General features: G+C 30.2%; 3 protein-coding genes across 3 annotated transcripts; 2 read left to right on the forward strand and 1 right to left on the reverse strand.

The window, feature by feature from the left end:
- Nucleotides 1-73: 73 nt before the first annotated feature.
- Nucleotides 74-5,063, reverse strand: LOC101262034 (probable LRR receptor-like serine/threonine-protein kinase At1g63430). The gene is made up of 13 exons (XM_004245570.5): nt 4,339-5,063; nt 3,886-4,024; nt 3,659-3,730; nt 3,417-3,560; nt 3,170-3,319; nt 2,414-2,530; nt 2,176-2,240; nt 1,779-2,027; nt 1,477-1,682; nt 1,249-1,381; nt 1,010-1,167; nt 637-852; nt 74-546 (listed from the first exon to the last, which is right to left on the reverse strand). The coding sequence occupies exons 1-13, from the start codon at nt 4,418-4,420 to the stop codon at nt 301-303; spliced, it is 1,977 nt and encodes a 658-aa protein (XP_004245618.1). The 5' UTR covers nt 4,421-5,063; the 3' UTR covers nt 74-300.
- A 9,389-nt stretch (nt 5,064-14,452) lies between these two features.
- LOC101262336 (protein neprosin-like) lies at nt 14,453-16,672 on the forward strand. The gene is made up of 7 exons (XM_069287992.1): nt 14,453-14,732; nt 14,877-14,906; nt 15,187-15,216; nt 15,455-15,610; nt 15,862-15,915; nt 16,031-16,171; nt 16,253-16,672. The coding sequence occupies exons 1-7, from the start codon at nt 14,535-14,537 to the stop codon at nt 16,628-16,630; spliced, it is 987 nt and encodes a 328-aa protein (XP_069144093.1). The 5' UTR covers nt 14,453-14,534; the 3' UTR covers nt 16,631-16,672.
- A 631-nt stretch (nt 16,673-17,303) lies between these two features.
- Nucleotides 17,304-18,420, forward strand: LOC138338075 (uncharacterized). Its single transcript, XM_069288550.1, has 3 exons — nt 17,304-17,381; nt 17,469-17,693; nt 17,782-18,420. The coding sequence occupies exons 1-3, from the start codon at nt 17,304-17,306 to the stop codon at nt 18,418-18,420; spliced, it is 942 nt and encodes a 313-aa protein (XP_069144651.1).
- The last annotated feature ends 4,428 nt before the right edge of the window (nt 18,421-22,848 follow it).

Here is a 22,848-nt window from a genome sequence, read left to right on the forward strand (position 1 = left end):
GAGGATTCGAGCCGAGTCCCGGTACATTTTGAAACTCAAAAAATGTGGTCATCTCTTGTCCTTTGGTACCTCATTCACTATGAACACTCGTTCATTTTAACAAGAACCACCTTGTTTACAAAGAATCAACAGTAGCATCTCTTCAACTCTAAATTTATCCTACAGACTCAAAATTTACATGAACTCAACCATCACTCCAGAACACATAGGGAACGAAATCGAGAGGTCAAAAAACGAAAAGGAGAAAGCGCTAGACAATTACATATTTCGGATATATATACTGTGTTAGCCTTCTGTTAGTTAGGATGAAAGTGCAAGCTCGGCCCATGCCAACGAAGACGCCTTGAGCTCTGCAGTGATGGAAGTGTCAATGTTGCTCTCCAGAATAGCACAGAGGTCCTTAATGGATGTCCTTCTACTCGTAGTCGGGTGGATGCAAAGGTTGATCACCTCACATATCACTTTGAGGTCTTCCTGTTTGAAATGTTTCAACTCGGGATCCACAACGTAGGATAATACCTCCGGCATTTCAAGAAATTCCTTAGCCTGCACGTAAGAGGTCGAATTCAGGTCCTGCCAACGCGTTTAGAAACTGGTTCTACCTCGGAAAATTTTCACATGAAAAGAAATGCTTACCCAATCTACTAAGCACCCTTTGTCTTTGCAATATGGAGGTCTCCCACTGATTATTTCCAGTAGTAGTACTCCAAATGCATAAATGTTACCCTGGACATCAAGACGACGGCTCTCGAGAGTATTTGGAAGGACACATATTGCTCCTTCACTACTGATAGCACCAGAATTCTTCTCTGATCTAGAAATTATCGACTTCCAGCTTTCAAAATCAACAAGCTGCACCAAATGAAATAGACTTTGAGAAGACAATTATAAAATGCCAGTGCCTTTTGTAAACTGCTTAAGAGCATAATGGGTTGCATCAGCTTAAGGTGAATAAAAATGGGAAAGAGTTGTTTAGTAGTTTAGTAATGGTCTTTCCACTTTCGTTTACCTTGGGAGAAAAATCTTCCGTCAGATATACAGAATTTGAATTCAGTTCTGATATAGTAAATGGAGGGTCAAGTTCTGAATGGAAATACGTCAGTCCCTTAGCGATGCCAATAACTATTTTCATCCGGCGTGTCCAAGATAGTTGGCATCCTTCTCCATCTATGATACATTTGAAGAGTTAAAAATTCGCTTTGAAAACATAAACTGACGTGCATTCATGAACTAATTCACTTTACTCACAATGAAGGTGTTCATATAATGTCCCATTAGATGCATACTCAAACACCAACATCCTCGTAAAGGGACTACTCTCTCTGCAATAGCCTAGAAGTTTCCCAGCGTTCTCGTGATTTATTCTGGCCAATTCTGCCACCTAAATGTAAATTAACAGAAGTTAGAGCATGGAACTTAAGATGCAAGCTTTTGGAAGAGATAAATAGTGATGATGAAGAAAGAATTGAGTCTCACCTCTTTCTGAAAATAAAGTTCAAGATAGGCTGTCCAGTGCTCTTCTTTGACGCAAAGGGATATTACAGCGATTTCAGGTCCGCCTTTCATGGTTCCTTTGTAAACTATGCTATCTGGTGAGGATCCAATGATGTTGCTGAAATCTTCACAAGCTACCTCAAGTTCTTGTCTGCTGTATCTTACAACATCTTTCAGCATACCAGTATCTACAAAGAAACATCAGCGGTAAATAGAAACGAAGATTACGCTCAATGCTTTTGAAAGTACCAAGTGCTCAAGTTCAAGTGCATGATAGTACTAACCTACATAAATTGTCATATGATCTTTCTCACTTCCTGACTTCTTCCAAGGTATGATTGAAGATTTGTTCTTAAGCCTCTGAAGGCCAGTCACAAGACCTACAATGAAGAGAGAACCCACCATAACTCCTGTTACCACTTCTAAAGCCAAAAGCCAAGTGGGTTTGGAAGAAGTCTGATGTCTCGGTTCTTCAACAGGCTGGTGCTTATTGCTGAGTGTTGATGCATGGCTAGTGGGAGGCGAAGTGCTACCTATAATGCAATGTCAAAACAAACAGTTCAGTTTCTTACTAAAATAAATAAATCTATTGGACTGCAAAGGTTGAGACATCAATTCTCCTAGACTGAGCTGCACAACAATGCACAGTATTGAAAAATGTACCTATGATTGTTTACTTACCACATAAAGCAGCAGACCGTTGCTTCGGGTCTTTGTGCTGAAGGCAATTTCCTTGAAAACTAGATCTACAGAAACACAAAATAACAGGTATTAAGGAACCGAAAGGTAAGAGAAACAACATTGGTAGAGTATCAGAGTGCTACTTTGGATATAGATTTACAGCAACGACAATAACAGGCATTCAGGAATAGAGAAGATAAGGTAAAACAAGAATTATGGCGTAGAACTAAGAACTGACTTTGGAAGGTAACCCAAACACTTTGGTATGCTTCCAATAAGAAAGTTGAATGAGAAATCAGCCACTTTGAGCTGGGATGTGCGACAAAAACCTGTAGCGCTGGCACCAGAGGCATACCTAAAAGGGTATAACAGAAAAAGAAAAGAAGTCAGATAAAGATGCATGTGATGGACATAAGGCTATAGCAAAATCAGTTGGGTCAAATATTACAGGACATCAAACAGTTTTTACTCATTTTCTTCACAGAAATACAGATCGATTCCAAGAAATCATCGTTAAACTTTTGATACATACATTCTGAACTCTGTAACATTGCTCTCATTTGGTCAAATATTAAAGGCTATAGCAAAAACACACTCCATTGGGGTCCCCCAACTCACCATCCTCCCATCAAACAACAGGCAATGAATGTATTATACTAGATTCAAGTAAACAGCCATCAGTGTCAATCTGCAGGCAGTACATATCAAACACTGCTGACAGAAAGAACAGACATCATCCCATTAGCATCTCTTTTCTGGACTCTGTCATCATCATCCCAGACAATGACTGCCATAAAGATCAGAAAATTAGATTCTTTGGCCACTCAATCCTTAAAATATCTGACAGAATCCTAGAGGGCCAAGACGGAAGACGCTCTAAGGACAACCAAAAATATCTTGTAAGTAAACAGAGAATCATGGATTAATCCCTATCCACATACCAGAAAATTCAAAAGAAAAACAGTAAAGTACAAGATATAGCTAATCAACTCACATTCCACGTACAGCGGATGTAAAATCTGATCCAGTATTAGCAGGCACTAGTCCTTGGAGTTTGTTCCTGTCCAACCGAAGTTCCTCAAGGTATTTCAAATTACCAAGCTCAGCAGGCAATTTCCCTGTTAATCCATTAGATTGTAGGTTGCTGCAGAGACACATGCAAGCTCGAAGAGTAAGGGAGCTTCAACGAGGATAGGTAAAGGCAAGTATAAATGAACCTAAGAAATTCAAGTTAGACTAACATTTTCATAATTTTTGTCAAATTTCCAAGCTCGGAAGGAATTGGTCCTGTTAGCTGGTTAGCACCCAAATCCAAGACCTTCAGGTTTTTCAATAGGCCAATCTCCTTAGGAATTGTACCAATCAGCACATTTCCATGCAAAATTCTGCATATCGCCGGTGCATCACATAAGCTTTAACAAAACTACATAAAAGAACAACCAGAACAACGTAATTCTTAAAAATCTATTCGGAAATAACTTACAGTTCTTGCAAAGAGGAGAGTAAATGCAAGTTGGGTGAAAGAAACCCCTTCAACGAAGCGCCAGAAATGTTTCTGTCACACGATCCAGTGGAAATGCGTATTAGAGACTCATTTGCACTAAACTTGAGTCCATAAAAGATCCACTAGATTGCATTTTAGTAGAGAAAAATCATTAACTAAAAAACCTATCCATGTATAGCACATAAAATTGAAGACAATTAACTCACATTTTTATGACATGATCTTGAGCCATAGAACAAAAGACTCCAGCCCAACCACAAGGATCTGAATCTAAACCATTCCAATTTGACAAAACCAGAAGAGGGTCTTCATATATAGCTTCCTTGAAGGTATTGAGAGCATAAACTGTATCAACAAAGAGTCCCCAATCAGATTCACTCACAATAAACTACCTACTCTTTGAATTACAATCTCATAAGATACAACAACTATCTACGCAGACCTTACCCCTATCTTCGCAGGGTATAGAGACTATTTCCGATTAGACAATTTGAAAATATGACAGAAAAATACAGCAAGTATCTCAAAACAAGAAAATACAAGATCTTTCCTAAACAAACATTGCACTACAACACTAAATGCTTAAATTATAATACAAAAAATTGAATCTTTATAGCAGTAACTACATCAAGATCTGAACTTGAGTTGATAGTACTCACCTTCATTTGATGGAAAAGCATCACAGATCCCAAGAACTAGTCCAACAGTAACTAAAACTTGAAATACAACACAAGTTCTCATTTTTCCCCCAAATAATTCCTCACCACAAGAACACACTAAGTTTCTACAAAACCCCAGAACTGAAAGAACCCATCTAAAGAAACAGACTCCAAGAACTTAAACAATCAACAAAAAGTAGAAAAAACCCAGAAAGCAAAAGATTCAAAAAGCAATAATCCAAACAAAACTTAAAGAGAAAACAAGAAAAGACCCAAGACAGTAGATGAAAACAAACAAAGAAAAGCTGGAAAAAGATAAAGTTTTCTTTTTTACAAGTTAGGGGAGAAAGATAAACACTAAAAAAAAAAACTTAACAAAGCTTAAGGGTGAATTCAAGAATCTAAAAATCTGTAACAACCCCTCTGAGTGGAAATTACTATATTAAGTGTGTCACCAACTTAGTTATAAAAAATGAAACTTTGGTTCAAAGAGAGATTTGGTACTTGAAACAGAGACAATTTATGAGCTGAATAAGAAGAATTTTGGTATTATAAAAACTATATCTTAAAATTACTCAGAAAATGGAGAAGGAGATAATAGAAGGAGCGGCGAAGTAAAGGAAGTGTGGGCCTTTACAAGCGTCGCTTTGATTGATTGATCAACTTTGAATATTTTCTCATAAATAACTCTATGTGTTTTTGTTTAGATTATCTAAAGTTAGAATAATATTTTTAATCTCGTATTAGATATTTATGTTAAGCATCAATAATTCATATTGACATTAAGAAGTAGGATTGATATTCATATTAAATTAAAAATAAAATACTTTTTGATAAAAATGATTCATATGAGAAATGAATTTTATTACGAAACGCTCGATAAAAAAAATATTTAATTGGTACTTTTTATCTTTTAAATTTTACTTCATGTGAATGTTAAGAAGGTATATTAATGTCTCAACATGTTAGGAGTTTGTAAGTAATTAATCAAATATGAAAAATTGTTGATATAATGGAGAAGAATAAGTGTAAACATGGGATCATTCCTTGAACTTTAATTTTATAAATATAATATTATTCTTTTTTATGCAAAATTATTTGTGTGTTGCAACTAGTGTATACTGTATAGTTTTTTTTTTAAAAAAAATTATAGTGACTTAAAATTCTTTTTTATTGCTAATCATTTTATTGGGGAACAGCTAATTAATCATTGTTTTGGGGGAAAGTAAATTAGGTAAAGCAAGTCTTCTTCTATTCCATGTGATAACAACCATCTTTCTTTTCATTATTACATATTTACCCCTATATTTCTTTACCCTTTTTGACCTTTTGATTTTTTATTAGTGTTGGTTTTCCATTCGTTGAGATACCAGTATCGGAGCTTGACTAAATCTGAATTTGCGTCCGAAAATTTCACAATAGAAATAACTTGAATTTGAAATTACATTAGAAATGAAGGAATTTTTATTAATCATTACTTCACTATATTTTTGTTAGTTGTTAACATTGATTTACTCTATATACAAATTAATTACGAATACTCTATCGTTATCTTTGTTGATTGTTAACGTTGATTTACTCTATTGAGTGGGTACCATAGAAGTACTACTCACTAATTAATTACTAATCCCAATTTAGTTGTTTAATTACTCTAGGATTTTGTCTTCTTTGTTTAGTTTTGGCCATGAAAATGTATTAAATGTAGAAGAAGTTAATGTACTTAGCAACGTTATAAATGAAGTTATGAAAGAGAGAAAAACCATGAGATGATTTAAATCTAATAATTGCATCAAATTTTGTTAGATACTAACGGCATTAATGTCAGAAGACATGAATTTAGTATTGATTCATATTTTTTTGATGTATTTTTAGTAAGTTATATTTCTCCAAAGTGTATTTTTATTAACGTTGGGTTAATTTATCTTCGACTCTTTTCAACATAATTATTTTCATTTACTTTCAAAAATAAATAATGTAAAAATAAAACGAAAAAAACTCACTTTCTCCGAATCACTTTACTTGTCATTCTTATTGGAAAAAAAGATTCAAAATGTTATTTTTATTTTTAAATATCAAGATATTATTAAATACATTATTTTTAATTTGCCTTTAGTGGTAATTATTTTTAAAAGTAATAAATTTTACACTAACAAATATGACTTAGAGTAATAACTATTATTTTCATTTTGCCTTTTAAGGATAAAATGGGGCATTTTGTAAACAAAAATATGCCAAGGGGTCCAAAGAGAGTTATTTAATTCTATTATGATTTTGTAATTTGACACGTATTTTAAAATGGATATAAATTTTATTATAATTTGATAAATTTTTTGGGACGGATATTTTAAGTGATGTTTAATCCTTTTGATTATTTTGTGGGTTTACATCTTTATATTTTACGTCAATCGTAAAAATTCTGTTCCTTCGTTAAATCAAAAATTATGGTAAGATGGTAAAAATGTTTTTATCATTCATAAAATGTTTTGAAGTTCGAAAATGAAATGTTTTACGTCAAAAAGAAACTTTATTGTGTGACTTCAGATCTACTGGAGCTCAATACAGATATCAAACACGAAGGGAAAAGGAAAAAAATTGAAGGGTAAAAAGGGAAAATGATGTGTAAAGATTTATGATGAAGGGTTTTGGAATCTTGGGGAAGTAATCATGTGCCTCATTCTTAGCGCATGTTAGAAACAACACACGCTTAATCAAACACTACAAGTACGGTTTATGTTTCTAATTTTCAGTGCATTTTAATTTAATTATATTATTTTTTTTGACCAATTATTTGAGTTGAATTGGACTTTTTTTTAAAAAAAAATAGTTTACATAAAATTTAAACAAAATATACATTTTCAAATTTAGATGGATATACACACTTGTTTTGAGTGGCTGAATTTAGAAGTATTTTTATGGTAAAATAATTAAAATTATTGTGTGAACTAACAATATATTTACGTAATCTTATAAATAAATCTTAAAGGATAATAATATGAATGTAGATTGAGATGATGTTTTCGATAGACGATTAAAATAAAAAAAATAATAAATGTTCAAATTTTAAAATCATCGATGACGTCACGTTGAAAGCTTAAATTTCTACATTTATACATTGAAATTTTCATTAAGGATCAAATTTTCTGTGACTTTTGAAAATGTCACTGTCTTACTAATATTCAATTTTTTCCCACTTTTTCTTTTTTTAAAAAAAATAAAAGAAGTGTTATAACTATAAATAAAATAAAATTTGATATGACTATGATTTTACCAAAATGTCAATAAAGTAGTCAAAAAAAAACCAACATCAACTTACCTACTTCAATATAATTCAAAAGAAAATACAAATGATCAATTCATTTTTTTAATTTACATTTCAAATAAAAAGATTACTTTATTAATACTCCTACTTATTTATTTGGATATATAAAATTGTCAGCCCTGTTTGATTTTTTAATACATGTGAAATAATATTCAAATTAAAATATTGTAGGTATGACAGAAAAGACAAGTAGATAGTTTAAATATAAAGGGTCCTCAATTACAATACTTCCAAGCAATACATTACAAAGAAAGGACATTTTTAAAAAAATTTATTATTTAAAGAAAAAACTCAAATCCAAGAAGCACATTATTTTTTTTATGTTAGATTTTATGTATAAAAAATATATTATTAGAAATAACTCTGACAGATAAAATATATGTAAATTTATCATTTGATTTTGCTGAATATATTATTATTATTATTATTTTTATAACCTTCTTCAAACTTGCATTTTGTGTAATATGATAGGTGAACACATTAACCCAAAAAAAAAAAGAGAGAGAGTAAAAGCAATAGAACCATTTTGGTTAATTTGTATTATGGCTGATAAATAAAATGAATAATAATCATATTGTAATAGATTATTTTATTTTATTTTTCAAATTAAACACAAGACAAGTTGGGTCTTCAAAAGGGTATTTGTTTTCCACTAAGAGAGGTTTTCTTATTTTATTTTCTACTTTACAATTTGAAATTAAAGAAAAGACAATTGTAATAATCTTTTTAATTGCCCTATATATTTTGATCATTTCCTTTTTCTTTTGCTTTAGAACAAAAGTCATGAAAAAGGAATCTAAATCATTTCTTTGGTTGGCCTCAATAGTTTTAACGGGATAAAAATAATAATTTTAAGATAAAATATAAAATTATTAAGATGTAATATACGAGTTTAAATACATGTTATAGATTTGAGTCGCACGGTTGCGCCTACTTAAAGCTTAATGTTTTTCTAAAAGAAAAATATGAAGAAATAATTATTCATCGAGTATTGAATTGTCAATCAATTAATTCTTAAAAAACCAATATGTACTCAAATAATTAATCAAATTTGTTGTTTACTTATTTTAGTCAATATATAAAGTATATATGATCATATATGAGTATACACATTACAAATGAATTATACATTCCATCAACTAAATTTAATAAAAGTGGTTTAATGGATAACTTTTACATTAATTCTTCCTAAACAATTATTGATCATAAGAAAACTCATCTTTTTAGAAAAATGCTAATATGTGGACCAACAAAAATTAAAGAAAAGAAAAGGAAAAAAAAAAGTAGGCAAGAGATTCAAAATCCACTACCATAGTCTCCCCTTTAAAATATATCTTTTACATTAAAACAGTTTATTTTCGTCACGAGATCTCAAATTTATATCTTAATTAATATAATTTAATCTCATTTATTATAATTTTCATAAATGAAGTTATTCGATAATTATATCTAATAAGAGATGATATGTATCTCTTAACATTAGATAAGATGCGTGTAAGTTAGTTTCGATTATATATTATAAAAAAAATTGTTCCCTAACTCATGCAAGATGCATAGTTATTGAAAATGACCTGTTTTTATTAAGTGTCATGTGATCCACAGGACATTATAATTTACTCCATAAATTCAAATATACAAAAGCGCGTTAAACGCATAAAATTTAATGTTTTATATACTCCTCTATTGCCAAAATAATTAAAGAATCTTAATGATTAGTTTTACACAAAATGGTCATTTAAAAATGGAAAAAATGGCTATACTATCCCTTTCATTATTAAAGTAAATTAAAACTGCAAGAGACTGGTGAAGAATAAATTAGAAAAGTAAGGGAAGTACATACATGGCTAATAAATTACTATTAATCTGTAATTTTTTTTTAACAAAAGGAATAGCTAAATACACCAATAATAAGAATAATTAAATTAGTGTATCTTCTAATACTTTCAAAAGAAAATCATGCGGGAAGAATGCACGCGAATATTGAAAATTTAAGTTATTTGAATTTATGTTGCTTAGAGTCATCAATATAAAGTTTTTTATTTTAAGAATTCAATGCAATAACATTTTTAAAGTCTATGAAACATAATTTTTAAACTAGAATTGATAAAACTCTCAGGTCGGTATGTTTTGATTTATAAAACATTGCGAAAATCATAATTGAGATGCCCAGTTGGAAATTATTTGAATGTAAACACTATTTGAAATATAAGTAAAAATTCTTTATTAAACAAATAAATCTCATACTGAAATCCAGAATCATTCTAAGACCACATAATTACTCAACAAAGTCATATAGAATTAAGTCTAAGTAGGTACTATATTAATTAATATTCACATTAACTCTGACATTACAAAATATTTTAGTGGTAAGATACGAGAGTTATGAAAACGTAAAAACATAGTGAGTAATATGCAAAAAGTTCTTTTTTACATATTGAATAATTTGAGATCAATCTTACCCGAGAGTTCGGTCATCTCAGAGATTATTTTCATCACTCTGATAAGTCATCACAAGATTTTTCTGTAACAGTTCAACGGGTTGAGTCTTAACTTTTCCCAACTTGCAGAAACGGTTAGAGAGCTTAACCGAAGCGGAATTACAAGTATTGCTTGAGCAGGTTGAAGAAAAGAAGACCCGCCTGACTAGTGGTGAAGAGGTCAAATAGATATTGTTTTCCTTGTGGCTACGTGTCACATTTTTGCTGGGACAAAGAAGTTGATGGGTTAATTGAATTTGGGGCGGGTCTAATTTGGGAATGGGTGGATTTTTAAATTAATTTAGGTTATTTAAAATCTGGCCAATAGAAAATTGCCACGTCATTAATTAATTTATTAATTGGATTTAAATCGTTAAAAATAAAGGGTAATATAGGACCTAAAGGTAGACAGCAAGGGTATTTTAGGACTAATAGGTGGATGGAGGGCAATTTTGTACCATTTTTAATAGTTCAAGAGTATTTTAGGCCTTTTTCCGTTAATATATTGCAAGTTAGATACACTTATATACGTGTTTTTTTGCTCTAGATATATTGAAATAAGAAGAGAGGCAAGCGAGGACAGGAGTGAGATAAATAAGATTTGTTTGTGTATCTTAGATACACGTGATCACACTAGATACATGCATATTGGTGTCGAGTGATGATATGGGAGAATGGCGGACGAGATAGGAAGGAGGTGAGCGAGATTTGTCTTGTATCACTTTACACACTTGATATACTCTAGATACATGAGTTTAGTGTGATTTACATGTATTTAAGATACCAAATACACATTTATATAAGATACCAAATATGCAAGAGAGATAGAAGAGTGATGAAGAATACGAGAGAAAGCGAATAAAATTTTTCTACGTGTCTCATATATATAAATCTACTTGAATACAATGTATATTAAAAAATAATGACAGAAATTAGTAACAGTTTGAATGATATTTTTTCAAAAAATATACTTCATATTCTTTTTTTTTAACATAGAAAGTAAATATCATTACATTTAAAGTTGATGACTCTCTCCTGGTCCCCCAAAAAATGCACAATGTTTGAATTTTCCAATTCCCTACAATAACCATCACTAACGCTATTTCCAACAGGAAAAAAACCTGAGCCCATTGGAGGTTTAGGCTCACCAGGAGGAGGTTATTATGGTCTATATGTTGGTTTTGGTTCTTATGATATCTCTACTAATTATATTTAACTTCTAATTAATTGAAAATAAGTGATTTCGGTTCTTCTACTAACAGTGAATGTTAATTTAAACAGATTACTTATTATTGTCAAGGGTAATTTCACATATAATCACTTAAAAATAATTAATTACTCTCTATAACTATAGTTTGATAATTACAATTTGTAGCTACATGTTATAAGGAGGAGAGAGGCGAGCGATACTGGGAGAGAGAGGAGAGAGGTGAGAGAGAGGGGGAAAGAGTGGGAGAAAGGTGAGTTGTATATGTATATTTGTTAGATAATTGTATATTATGCATATGTATTTGTATATATGGCAGGAGAGATTGGGAGAGAGAGGAGAGAGACGAGCAAGATCGAGAGAGGAAGGAGAGATGCGAGAGAGAGGAGGGGGGTCAAGAGTGGGAGAGAGGTGAATTGCATATGTATATAATTGTATACAATTCTATATTATACATATTCATCGTCTATATGGCAAGCGAGATTAGGAAAGGGAGGAGAGAGGCGAGTGAGATTGAGAGAAGGAGGAAAGAGGCGAGTGAGATTGAGAGAGGGAGGAGAGAGGCGAGTGAGAGAAGATAGAGAATGGGATAGAGGTGAATTGTTTATGTATATAGGTTAAATAATCGTATATTATACATATGTAATTATATATCATGACGAATTATACATATACAAACGTGACTAATTATTCAAATTCAAAGTTAGTCACGTAATTAATGTATAATGTTAGTTGTAAATGACAATTATAGCAAACTATAGCTATGATGAGTAATTAAATAATATAAGTTTACTAAGCCACATAGTTTTCTGTTATTTTTATTATTATTAATGAACAGAAATAGAAATTATTTCGAGTACTCATGTGATTATTGACATAGATAAAAAAAAACAATATATGTTGACGATCCTCATTTATTTTGAGTTTTGAACCATCCACATACAGTACCGGAAAATTTTGAACTTTTATGTACTTTATAGGTATTGGAGAAAGTGTCATTGTTGACCTTAGAGTTACACTCTTTGAGATACTGATTAATGTTGAACTTCTTCTATTTTGAAATAATTAGTTTTATAAAATTCAAAAATATTTAAAAGTTGTTTCTAGATAATTTTGTCATTTTTTCTATTATATAAATGATGAGTATATTTATAAATGTTCATAATTTATAAATTTATCTAATCATTACTTTTTGAATATTTTAAAAAATCATTTTCAATAAATATTTATTTATTTGTATTTGTTGTAGTCTATTGATTGGGCTGTTGAAATTTTAGTCGTAGGAATTGGGTTGCTGATGATTGAATTAAATGGGTTGCTTAAGTTTAAGAGGAATTGGGAAAAAGAGTTGGGCTGATTTTTATTTTTTTTAAAAAAAAATAAATTTCATAAAAAATAATTATTGAAAAAGCTAGATGATTAATTTATACAGGAAAAGACCAAAATTAAATTGGACAATATTAATCATGCTTTAGCTATCGTGATATGAACATAGTCAATAATATATGTTTTTTATTTAAAATTTCATAGAAAACTAAACATTTTCCTCATTTAATAATGTAATTAATTATCTAGTACTATTCAAAATTTTAAGAATAAAGTTAAATATGAAATTATAATAAAAAGAAAAAATAAATAAATGCAACCCTCACTATTATGTTGACTCTATTGATATTCTATGGTCAAATTCCCCATTTGGATTTTATTTGGAATGAGAAACTAAAATTTATTAAAATAAAATACTCTTTTAGATATTATTAGTCAATTTTTCAAAGATTACATTAATATCATGTGCAAATAGTCAATTCAAAATTTTACTATATAACATCTTTCTCATACTAGGCAAATGAGATATATAGATGTTCAAAAAAACATAATTAGCACTAATACAACAAGTAAACCAAGTAAGTTAATTACCTACTGCTTTCATGTTATGTTAGCTAATTAAAATTAGCAATATTTTTTTTAAAACAAAAAAAAGTTATTGTGTAAATTACTTTTGTTGCTCAAGTATTATTGAATTTACATGTTTTCTGACATCTTTGTCTGTAAAAAATACCCGAATATATTCAGGTAATGTTGATGCATCAAGGAGTTATTCAACAAGTTTTATTGATATTATTATATCTTCTTCTCAATCATGACGGGGTTCAAGGAAAAACAATGTTATCAAAAATTGAGGAATTAGAGTTGGAGGAACAACTTAAACTTCTCAACAAGCCATCAATCAAAACAGTTAAGGTATATATTTCACGCTAAATAAATCATTACATTTAAAGATCTGGTGAGCAATTATTGTATTCATGTGTTAATATAAATTGTAACAAAGATAATTATCCTTCAATCCCCTAGTTTTTGTCCATGAAGATTTTAAAAATTATCTATCTTTTTTCTATTGACTTTATTCAAATTTTTAAAACTGATGCGGTAATTAACTTTGAACCTTTTACAAATGTGTAATAAATGATATTATTCGTCTCATTTTATGTGGAAATATTTGATTTGGCACGAAAACTAAAAAATGATGAAGACTTCGAAATATTTATCAAATTGTCCTTCAAAAAAAGTAACTCATTTTTTTCTTTTCTAATAAATGTATTAGACTACTATCTTCAAAATTAAGTGGGACCAACAAGGGTAAAAGGAAAATTGTACCTTTAAATACTTATCATATAAGAAAATGTGTCATTTTTTCTGGAACAATTCAAAAAGAAGTTAATGCCACATAAAACGGTACAGAAAATGTATTTACTTTGACTAATTAAAAAAGGCATAACATTAAATTTGATAAAAGTCTATTATAACCTTTGAAACTATAATATCGGTAAATGTTATGTTGTGATTCTCAAAGTAAATCTAAAGTCATGTACGATTAGAAATTGGAAATTTAAAATGGTGTTTACGATCTATAGGCTTTTCGTCTCTATTCTTTTTTGTGAACATTTTGTGCATAATAGAATTTGATTATCCATTATTAAAGCATTGGTGTTTACAAATTATTTTATTTTGGTTTACAGAGTAGATCTGGAGATACATATAATTGTGTGGATTTCTACAAGCAACCAGCATTTGATCATCCGTTATTAAAGAATCACAAGTTTCATCCGGAGGCATGTCTCTACTTCACTTTACTTTCCAACTTTATAATAATAACATTTTCTTAAAATATACAATTTAAATTTTGAAAGGACAGATGAAACCTACTCTAGCTAGGTCAAAACAGAATTCAAGTACCTCAGCATTTAAGTGGTCTTCGAGGATATGGTCCGAAGATGGTGGTTGTCCCTTTGGAACAGTTCCTATTAAAAAAGTTACTAAAGAAGATCTTATAAGACAAAGAAATATGCCACCACCAGAAGATCATGTTACATCTGATCGCGAGTTTACTACGGTAAAAAATGTTACATTAATTCACAATATTGCCTTAAATAATATAATCATGATTTTAATTGTATTCTAATATGTTAAGCACCACTATATATAAATTAGTTCTTTATTACACAAGTCTCATATATGTTTTATTGCTTATGCACAGATTACCAATGTATCTTCACAAGGATACAAGGTATGTATATTATTATTTTCTATTATTTTATAGCACATGTTAAATTGATTATAATAAATAAATATATATTGGGGTTTGAAAGTTTTTTTTGTTGTTTGGATGACACTTCTCTAATATTTTTACTGATATCAAATATTTTAATATATCTAATCACAATTTAACAAATATTTTTAATTTCATACTTAGCTTGCAATAGTTTGAATTTTAAAAAGTTCATATAATTAGTTTTGGGTAATGACACATTATAACAAGTCTCATGTGGTTTATTATTTATACACAGATTAACGATATATCTTCACAAGTATACACGGTATGTGTATTATTATTTTCTATTGTTTGAATAACACATGTTAAATTGATCATAATAATTTTTTTAGGTATCGCACATCAAATTGTGGTTCTTTGACATTTGTTAAATGAATATATATTGGAATTTGGAAATTTTCTTTATATTGTTTGCATCACTTCCGTCATAATATATATATTGAGATCAAATATTCTATATATTTTTGTCACAATTTTATAAATATTTTTAATTTAATATTTAGCGTGCAATAGTTCAAATTCCAAAAAATCCACATAACAAGTTTGGAGGAGCTGGAATGTCCAGTAGTTTATGGAATCCCCTTGTTGAAGGTCAACAACACAGTGCGTGTCGGTTGAAAGTTCAGAAAGGATCAGACATCTTACAAGTTGGTTGGAGAGTAAGTTCATTACATAATTTATTGATAATTAAATTATTTTACTTGTGATTGTTTTGTTTATTTGAAAAATAGTTTTAAAATTTTAAAAAAATTAATCGAGGAAAGAAAAATGAAAGAGTTTAGTGTGTGTGGTTGAGAGGGGGATCAGAAAATTGAAAATTGTTGTAATAAATATATTTCAATAAAGTCATGATACGCAATCAATATTATTTATTTTGTTTATTAAGTCAAGTACATATTTGTTGTTTCAGGTAGATCCAACACTGTATGGCGATAATAACACTAGGCTTTTTGTGCATTTTCAGGTAAGATGCCTTAGCTAATTTACTGATTTTCATTTTGCATTCACAAAATTAACATTTCCTCTCATTAGTTATTTTATTTCAAGTGAGAAGTTCATGTGTACTTTACATTTAATAGGCTGGTAATAAACACTGTTTCAATGTACTATGCTCGGGTTTTATATTGGTAAGTAGTGAGATACCTATTGATATGGTTTTTAAAGATGTTACACAACATGGACAAAGCGGTTCATGGGAAGCCACAATGTACATCGATCGGGTATATTTATTTCTTTATAAAAAAAAAATTAAGTTTTGAATGCTACAAATACTAATGCAGATTTTTGTTTCTCGATAAAAGGATGAAGCCAATGGAAACTGGTGGTTTTTATTTGAGAAAAGCTATAAGAAAATTGGTTTTTGGCCTCAACAAATCTTCACTGACTTGAGAGGTTTTGCTCATAACATTGAGTGGGGAGGCGTCGCGTATAGCCCACCAGGTGTGCCTAAACCTCCAATGGGCTCAAGTATTTTTATTGTTGGAAACACTGCAGATGATGCTTATTGTAGGAGGCTTAGCGTTTTAAATGCTGAAGGTGCTATAATAGACGTAGATGAGACAACAATACATGTTGATGATCCTCATTTGTATCAAGTTTCGGATATTCAACATTTCAGACCTGGAAAGTTTCAACATTATGCATTTTATGGGGGCCCAGGAGAGACTCAAAAACTCTAAATGTAATGATATTAACTATCATTTATAAAAAAATTTGAAATTCCTAAGAATATCACTTGTTATATTTGTTACAATCCAATTTTTAACCCGGTTAAAACATTTTGTAACATAACTATTTATTTGAAAAATAAAATCATTATCTCTTTCTTACCGGAACTATGAAATCATTTCAAAAATAATATTTGAAATCCTGATTTCGTAAATTAGAGAAAAAAGGTAAGAATTTTGAACTTTCAATTATTTCTCGAGAAATATGTTAAGCATATCAAAAAAATCATAATTACGATTAACTAACAAATTTTAATATTTTGTGGCTAAAAATATTTTAAGATAGTTAAAAAGTGTAGTTAGTTAATTGTCAATGTCAAGAAGTTAGTTAAAGTAGTTAGTTTAGTAAGTTAGTTACATTGAAGTAGTTAGTTAAGTAAGTCGGTGAAGAAAGTGTGTATATATAGATAGCATTCTTATTCATAATGTAACACTTCAATTTTCTGATTAATACAATTCTCATTCTTCTTCTTCTTCTTCTCCTCCTCTCTCTCAATTTCTAAATAACTTCATGGTATCAGAGTTTTGCCATTAGAAGCTAGAGAATTGTTCATCTACGAGTTGAAGTTCATAGAAGAAAACAATTGTTATTCCGTTGTGCAATTGAAGAAGAAAGTGAATCAAGATGACACGAGATGATCAAACCACAACTGGAACCAGTAGTATGGATGTAACTTCTGGAAATCCAAGTTCTATTCCTACTGTGTCAACAAGTCAATGAGTTGATTATAGTCATCCCCTATTATTGAGTCCCATTGATATCAGTGGTGTAAGTTTGATTTCTTTTCAGTTGATTGGGATTGAAAATTATGCTCTTTGGAGTAGATCAATCAAATTAACGTTACTTGGCAGAAACAAAATTAGTCTTGTAGATGGATCTTGCAAGAAGGAGGATGTACGAATTGATCTACGAGGTCTATGGGAAAAAGTGTCTGCCATCGTTTTGTCATGGCTTCTAAGCTCAATTTCAAAAAGTCTGTTTGAAGGAGTTGATTTTGCTTCATCAGCCCAAAGTGTATGGAATGATCTAAAGGAAAGGTTCGATCATTTTGATAGTTCGAGAACCTTCAGTTTTACACAAAGAAATTGCTTCTTTGCAGCAGGGAACAAAGTCTGTGTCTGTGTATTTTACCAAACTCAAGGCATTGTGGGATGAGTTTGAAGCTTTAGTACCTTCTCCTGGATGTAAGTGTGATAAGTCTAGAGATTTTGTTGATCATTTAAATCGACAAAAAATGTATCAGTTCTTGATGGAGTTAAATGAGTCGTTTAGACAGGCAAGAAGTCAAATCTTGTTAATGAGTCCAATGCCTTCAGCAAACCAACCATATGCTATGGTTGTGAATGATGAATGTCAGAAACTAACTTCTAGTAGGACTACTGGTTCGATAAGTAATTATGGAGTAGAAGCTCTAGGAATGTATTCAAGAATTGGAGGATCTTCAATTGCACAAGGGTTAAACAAGTTTAAAAAGAATTATAGAGTTGTGTGTGAATTCTGCAGATGTAACGGACACACCCAGGATCAGTGCTATAAATTGATTGGATATCCGTCTGATTTCAAGTCCAAAAGAAAATTGAATAATGGAGCTTACATGGTTTGTAGTGATGAAGTTAATACAAGAAAAGATGGTTTTGAGGGTGTGTCAAGAAACTTACCTTTCAGTTATAGAAATAACACTGATGTGGCTGTGAAGAGCACAACTAGTGGAGTAATGTACAAGTCAACTACGACGGTGTAGTTTCACTAGAGATCAATATAGTCAAATTCTTCATATGCTTAAACAGAATCAACGAGTTGGTCACAAAGATGAAGATGCAACTTGTAGACATTAAAATTTTGTGGGACTTTACAAGATGTGTTCAATTCGAGTTGGGGCTCTACAAATTGTGTTCAACTCAAATAAAGATTCTTGGAGGCTACTCAACCCTAAGCCCTAGTTTATGCCTATATAAAGGGTACTCGATTCCCTTAAAAGGCATCTCGAAAATTTCATAAAGAGATCAAGATTTCGAATACTCCACAAATAAATGTTTTATTCATAAAGAGAGGTCAAAATTTAAATCGCCCTAGTTCGAGAAATACGCCACTAACGGCCCTCGAATCATGGATAAATCCTAGGAGAGTAGAATCAAGGGATCCACAGAATTGTACCCGCTATCTTAATCAATAAAATTATATTTCTTCATATTTTATTTGTATAGTTTATTTCTTTTTCATATGTTTAAAATTTATTGCAAACAAATTAGCATGCCCAGTGGACCAAATCTGTTCTTCATCTCTTCTCTCTTAAAACTGAAGCTGCAAAGGTGGAAGAATGAGTACTTCAAGCCTCGTCTTTGAGTTTCACAAGTCTACCCTCCGTCAAGCATTGAAGCAGGGGGCAATTATAGACATTAAAATTTTGTGGGACTCTACAAGATGAGTTCAATCGTGTTGGGACTCTGCGAATTGTGTTCAACTCAAATAAGGATTTTTGGAGGCTACTCAACTCTAATCCCTAGTTTATGCCTACTATATAAAGGGTACTAAATTACCTTTAAAGGCATCTCGAAATTTTCATAAACAGATTAAGATCTCGAATACACCACAAATTGATGGTTTATTCAAAAAAAAGATCAAAATCTGAATCATCCTACTTTAAGAAATACACCACCAACGACCCTCGAATCATGAATAAGTCTAGGGAGAAACACAATAGAAATGGTTGAGTTGCCACATTTCTATTGAAAATGATCTTAATTATTTATCTATTTTTTCTTTTTTCTCTTTTGTTTTTGTTGACTTTTTTTTTTTTTAATTATTATTATTATTATTTTAAAGAAATCCAACCATCTCTTTATCCCACTTGTTGGACCATTTTTTCAGACAAAGTGTTTCAGCCCATTCCCAATTCTTTCCAACCCAAGCCCAACTTGAATAACCCAGCCCATGTTGTAAACCAACCCAACAGCAATACCCATTGAATCAGCAATATATACATGAATTAATTACTTAGAGTGATTTTTTTTTAAAAAAATAATTACTTTAATTTTAAAGGATTAATTACTTGAGTGGATTTTTTTTAAAAAATAATTACTCATTTTAAATATACTCTTTAATTATTACCATTTATATCAATACATGACAATATTATGTATTTTATTAAATTGTCTCTCTCGCTCTTTTTCTTTTCTGTGCTCTTTTTTCTTTTCTCTTTTTTTGCTCTTTTGTTTAGTCTCTCTCGCATTCTTTCTTCCTCTCTTCTCTTTACCAACTTCTTTTCTGAGCTTTTTTCAATCTCTCAAAAAAAGAGAAGCAACTAAATTGAATGCAAAATGTGGCAAATAAAAGAGAATCTCATTATCTGTAAATTGAATAAAATTTGTATCAGTAATGAATTAAACAAATAGTTCAATAGTAATAAATCAACCAATAAACTATAAAGTGAATTAAACGTGTATAAAAAGTGATATAAAACAAATATTAAAATTGAATTAGAAGAGAGAAATAATCATAAAAAAATGTAACTAATGAAAGACCACGCGTTTGTTCTATAGAGTGAATTGAACTTGTACAAATAATGAATTAAACAAATAATACAATAGTAACAAATCAACCAATAAACTGCAAAATGAATTAAATTTGCATTATATGTGTATTACATAAATCCTAAAATTGAATTAGAAGAGAGACTAAGCAAGAATGAAAAATGTAACTAATGAAAGACAAGACAGTGATCTATAGAGTGAATTTAACTTATATGAATAATAAATTAAATAAGTAATCTAATAGTGCCAAATAACAAACTATAAAATGAATTTAATTTACATTAAAAATGTATTACACAGTATTAAAGTTGAATTAGAAGATACAATTAAGAATAAATGAAAAAGTAACAAATAAAAGACATGACAATAATCTATAAACTGAATTAAACTTGTATTACTCTTAAATATAATTTATTTTGTATGATTTTAATACAATTTTTATACAACTTTAATACATTGTGATATAGTTCCATAAAAATTAACCTTTTTTGATTTTCATTCCAATATTTCTCCTAAAATTACTTATAAACTAATCAAACCCTCTTAAAATTGAGATATAATCTCCAAACGACATTTTCAATTATTTGTGAGAGCAATCTATCAAATGTAATCACAAATTCGTAAATTCAAACAATTAATTTAAAATTTGAAGCTTTACAATAATCATCATTGGTGAGTTCTTGCTGCATTAATTTTATAGATTTGAAATTTCTGCTTGAAACATAATTTTATGCAAAAATCCAATTTTTTTGTTACAATTCTTGTCGTGTTTTTGGATAAAAATAAAAAAATGGACAAAACTGATAAAAAAATTGGACAAAACTGATTTAAGAATAGTTATCTGAATGAAATTTTAAAGAAGAAGAAGCAAAAAGGAGAAAGATAAAGAGACAAAAAAGAAACAGAATAAACGTAAGCGGAAGAGAAAGAGGCAAGTGCATGTAGAATTTGTTTGATTCCAAAAAGTTGTTATATTTAGTAAAAAAAATTATATTGACATAGATGGGAAATATTTTTATGATATAGCATATTTATGTGATTTTCCCTACATACAACAGCACCGCCCAAACCGACCCGACCCGTTCTTCTTCGTGTTGCGGTTGAACCTTCGTCCTCAATCCTTATCAAGGAATCGTGGGGCTGCCTTCCTGAGTCCACTTCCTTTACATATCTTCGAGTTGAATTTATTTGAATCGACCCTTGACTATCATTGGGAACACCACCTTCGTCGATTATGTTGATGTCGTAAGGGAAGAGGACAGTGTCTTACTTGCTTAAAGTTAGAAAGCTAAAATACAGGGCGAACAGGGGCAAATCATACAGGAAAAGGGTTGTGATACACTGATATACAGCCAATACAAGAACGAAAATGGGCTAAAAAGCCCAGGTGCAACAACAGTCCAAAAGAGGACTAAAAATGGACAAATTTCAGGATGAAAATGGGCCGAAAAAAGGTCCAAATGGTGCAGCCTTTGATATAATGACAGGTGGGCCAAAAGCCCAACACTAATTGAGTTTGGGCAAGGAAGCCCAAGTCCAATCGTATTTGACTAACTTTTTATTTGAATTGGTTTTATTTAATTAAATTCCCCAAAAGAAAGTCATTTCTTCTTTTTTTATGTTATATTATTACTTGTTTTATTTATGAGTTATATTCTTAAAATCTTTAGTTTGTTTTATTTCCAAATAAAGATAGAGTCTTCTTAAAAGGAAAAAGGAAGTAATGAACTAAACTTTGTATGTAATATAAGTAATTTTCTAAACTTTGCTTTGACATTATTTAATAATAAGTGATATTTTGAGCTTTGTGATCCTTTGAATGATATTCATTATATTGTATGAAAAACAAGCCAAAAGTGAACTACATGTTAAGTCAAATAATAAAAGGTAAACACGTAAGGAGAAATTGTGAAATTACCATGCTACTTAAGTCGAGTTAATTTTAATAAGCTGATATAATACATTTTACTAACTGTTTATAATATAACATGCTGATAATAATATCTTATTTATTAAAATACCAAATAAAATAAAATTTATCTTATTTATTACAGTACTAATTAAAATAAAATATCTTATTTATTACAATACCAATTAAAATAAAAAAAAAACATTCTAAGGTACAATAGGGCTATAGTCACGTCGACATTCGGGACATGTCATGTTCGTACTCATCCACCGATATATGCAGTCATGATGATATACATGCCTACACGGGAGGACAAGTACGGACTCAGTCTGTTCAAACTCAGTCAAACAAACCCGACATGTTCCGTCAGTGAAACCAATTTCTTCATGTACCGAATAAGGTACACAAAGAAATGAACTAGTAACCCTGTTAAGATGTTCCGCATGACGTCTCATCCTAAAACGGACCTCCCAATAAACAACTAATAGTAAAACTAAAAGTAATCCAAAAAAACCCAGAATATAGTAAGTAAAAGTCGATCTTTTAGGAATCCAATCCTCCACTTGACTGTTGACACCATCAACGAAACACATAACAAGGAAAATCTGTTTCAAAAGAAATATTTTTTATATGAATTCGACAAAAGAAATGTATATATATATATATATATGCAAAGCTACCTAAGAGATAAATTCATACCTTAAAGACGAAGTAGAAGAAGAACATGGTT

The sequence above is a fragment of the Solanum lycopersicum genome, chromosome 8, assembly GCF_036512215.1.
Source record: "Solanum lycopersicum chromosome 8, SLM_r2.1".
NCBI classification, from domain to species: Eukaryota; Viridiplantae; Streptophyta; class Magnoliopsida; order Solanales; family Solanaceae; genus Solanum; species Solanum lycopersicum.

What these genes read in the sequence shown, in the direction of transcription:
- LOC101262034 (XM_004245570.5), bottom strand. Translation starts at nt 4,420, where the DNA reads ATGAGAACTTGTGTTGTATTTCAAGTTTTAGTTACTGTTGGACTAGTT. An exon ending in TGCTTTTCCATCAAATGAAG is followed by an intron (nt 4,025 to 4,338) that starts GTGAGTACTATC and finishes TTGTTGATACAG; the next exon opens with TTTATGCTCTCAATACCTTC. An exon ending in AAGGGTGCTTAGTAGATTGG is followed by an intron (nt 547 to 636) that starts GTAAGCATTTCT and finishes TCTTACGTGCAG; the next exon opens with GCTAAGGAATTTCTTGAAAT.
- LOC101262336 (XM_069287992.1), top strand. Translation starts at nt 14,535, where the DNA reads ATGAAACCTACTCTAGCTAGGTCAAAACAGAATTCAAGTACCTCAGCA. An exon ending in TATCTTCACAAGGATACAAG is followed by an intron (nt 14,907 to 15,186) that starts GTATGTATATTA and finishes ATTTATACACAG; the next exon opens with ATTAACGATATATCTTCACA. An exon ending in TATCTTCACAAGTATACACG is followed by an intron (nt 15,217 to 15,454) that starts GTATGTGTATTA and finishes TTTAATATTTAG; the next exon opens with CGTGCAATAGTTCAAATTCC.
- LOC138338075 (XM_069288550.1), top strand. Translation starts at nt 17,304, where the DNA reads ATGACACGAGATGATCAAACCACAACTGGAACCAGTAGTATGGATGTA. An exon ending in ATCCAAGTTCTATTCCTACT is followed by an intron (nt 17,382 to 17,468) that starts GTGTCAACAAGT and finishes ATTTCTTTTCAG; the next exon opens with TTGATTGGGATTGAAAATTA. An exon ending in TTGCTTCATCAGCCCAAAGT is followed by an intron (nt 17,694 to 17,781) that starts GTATGGAATGAT and finishes TCTTTGCAGCAG; the next exon opens with GGAACAAAGTCTGTGTCTGT.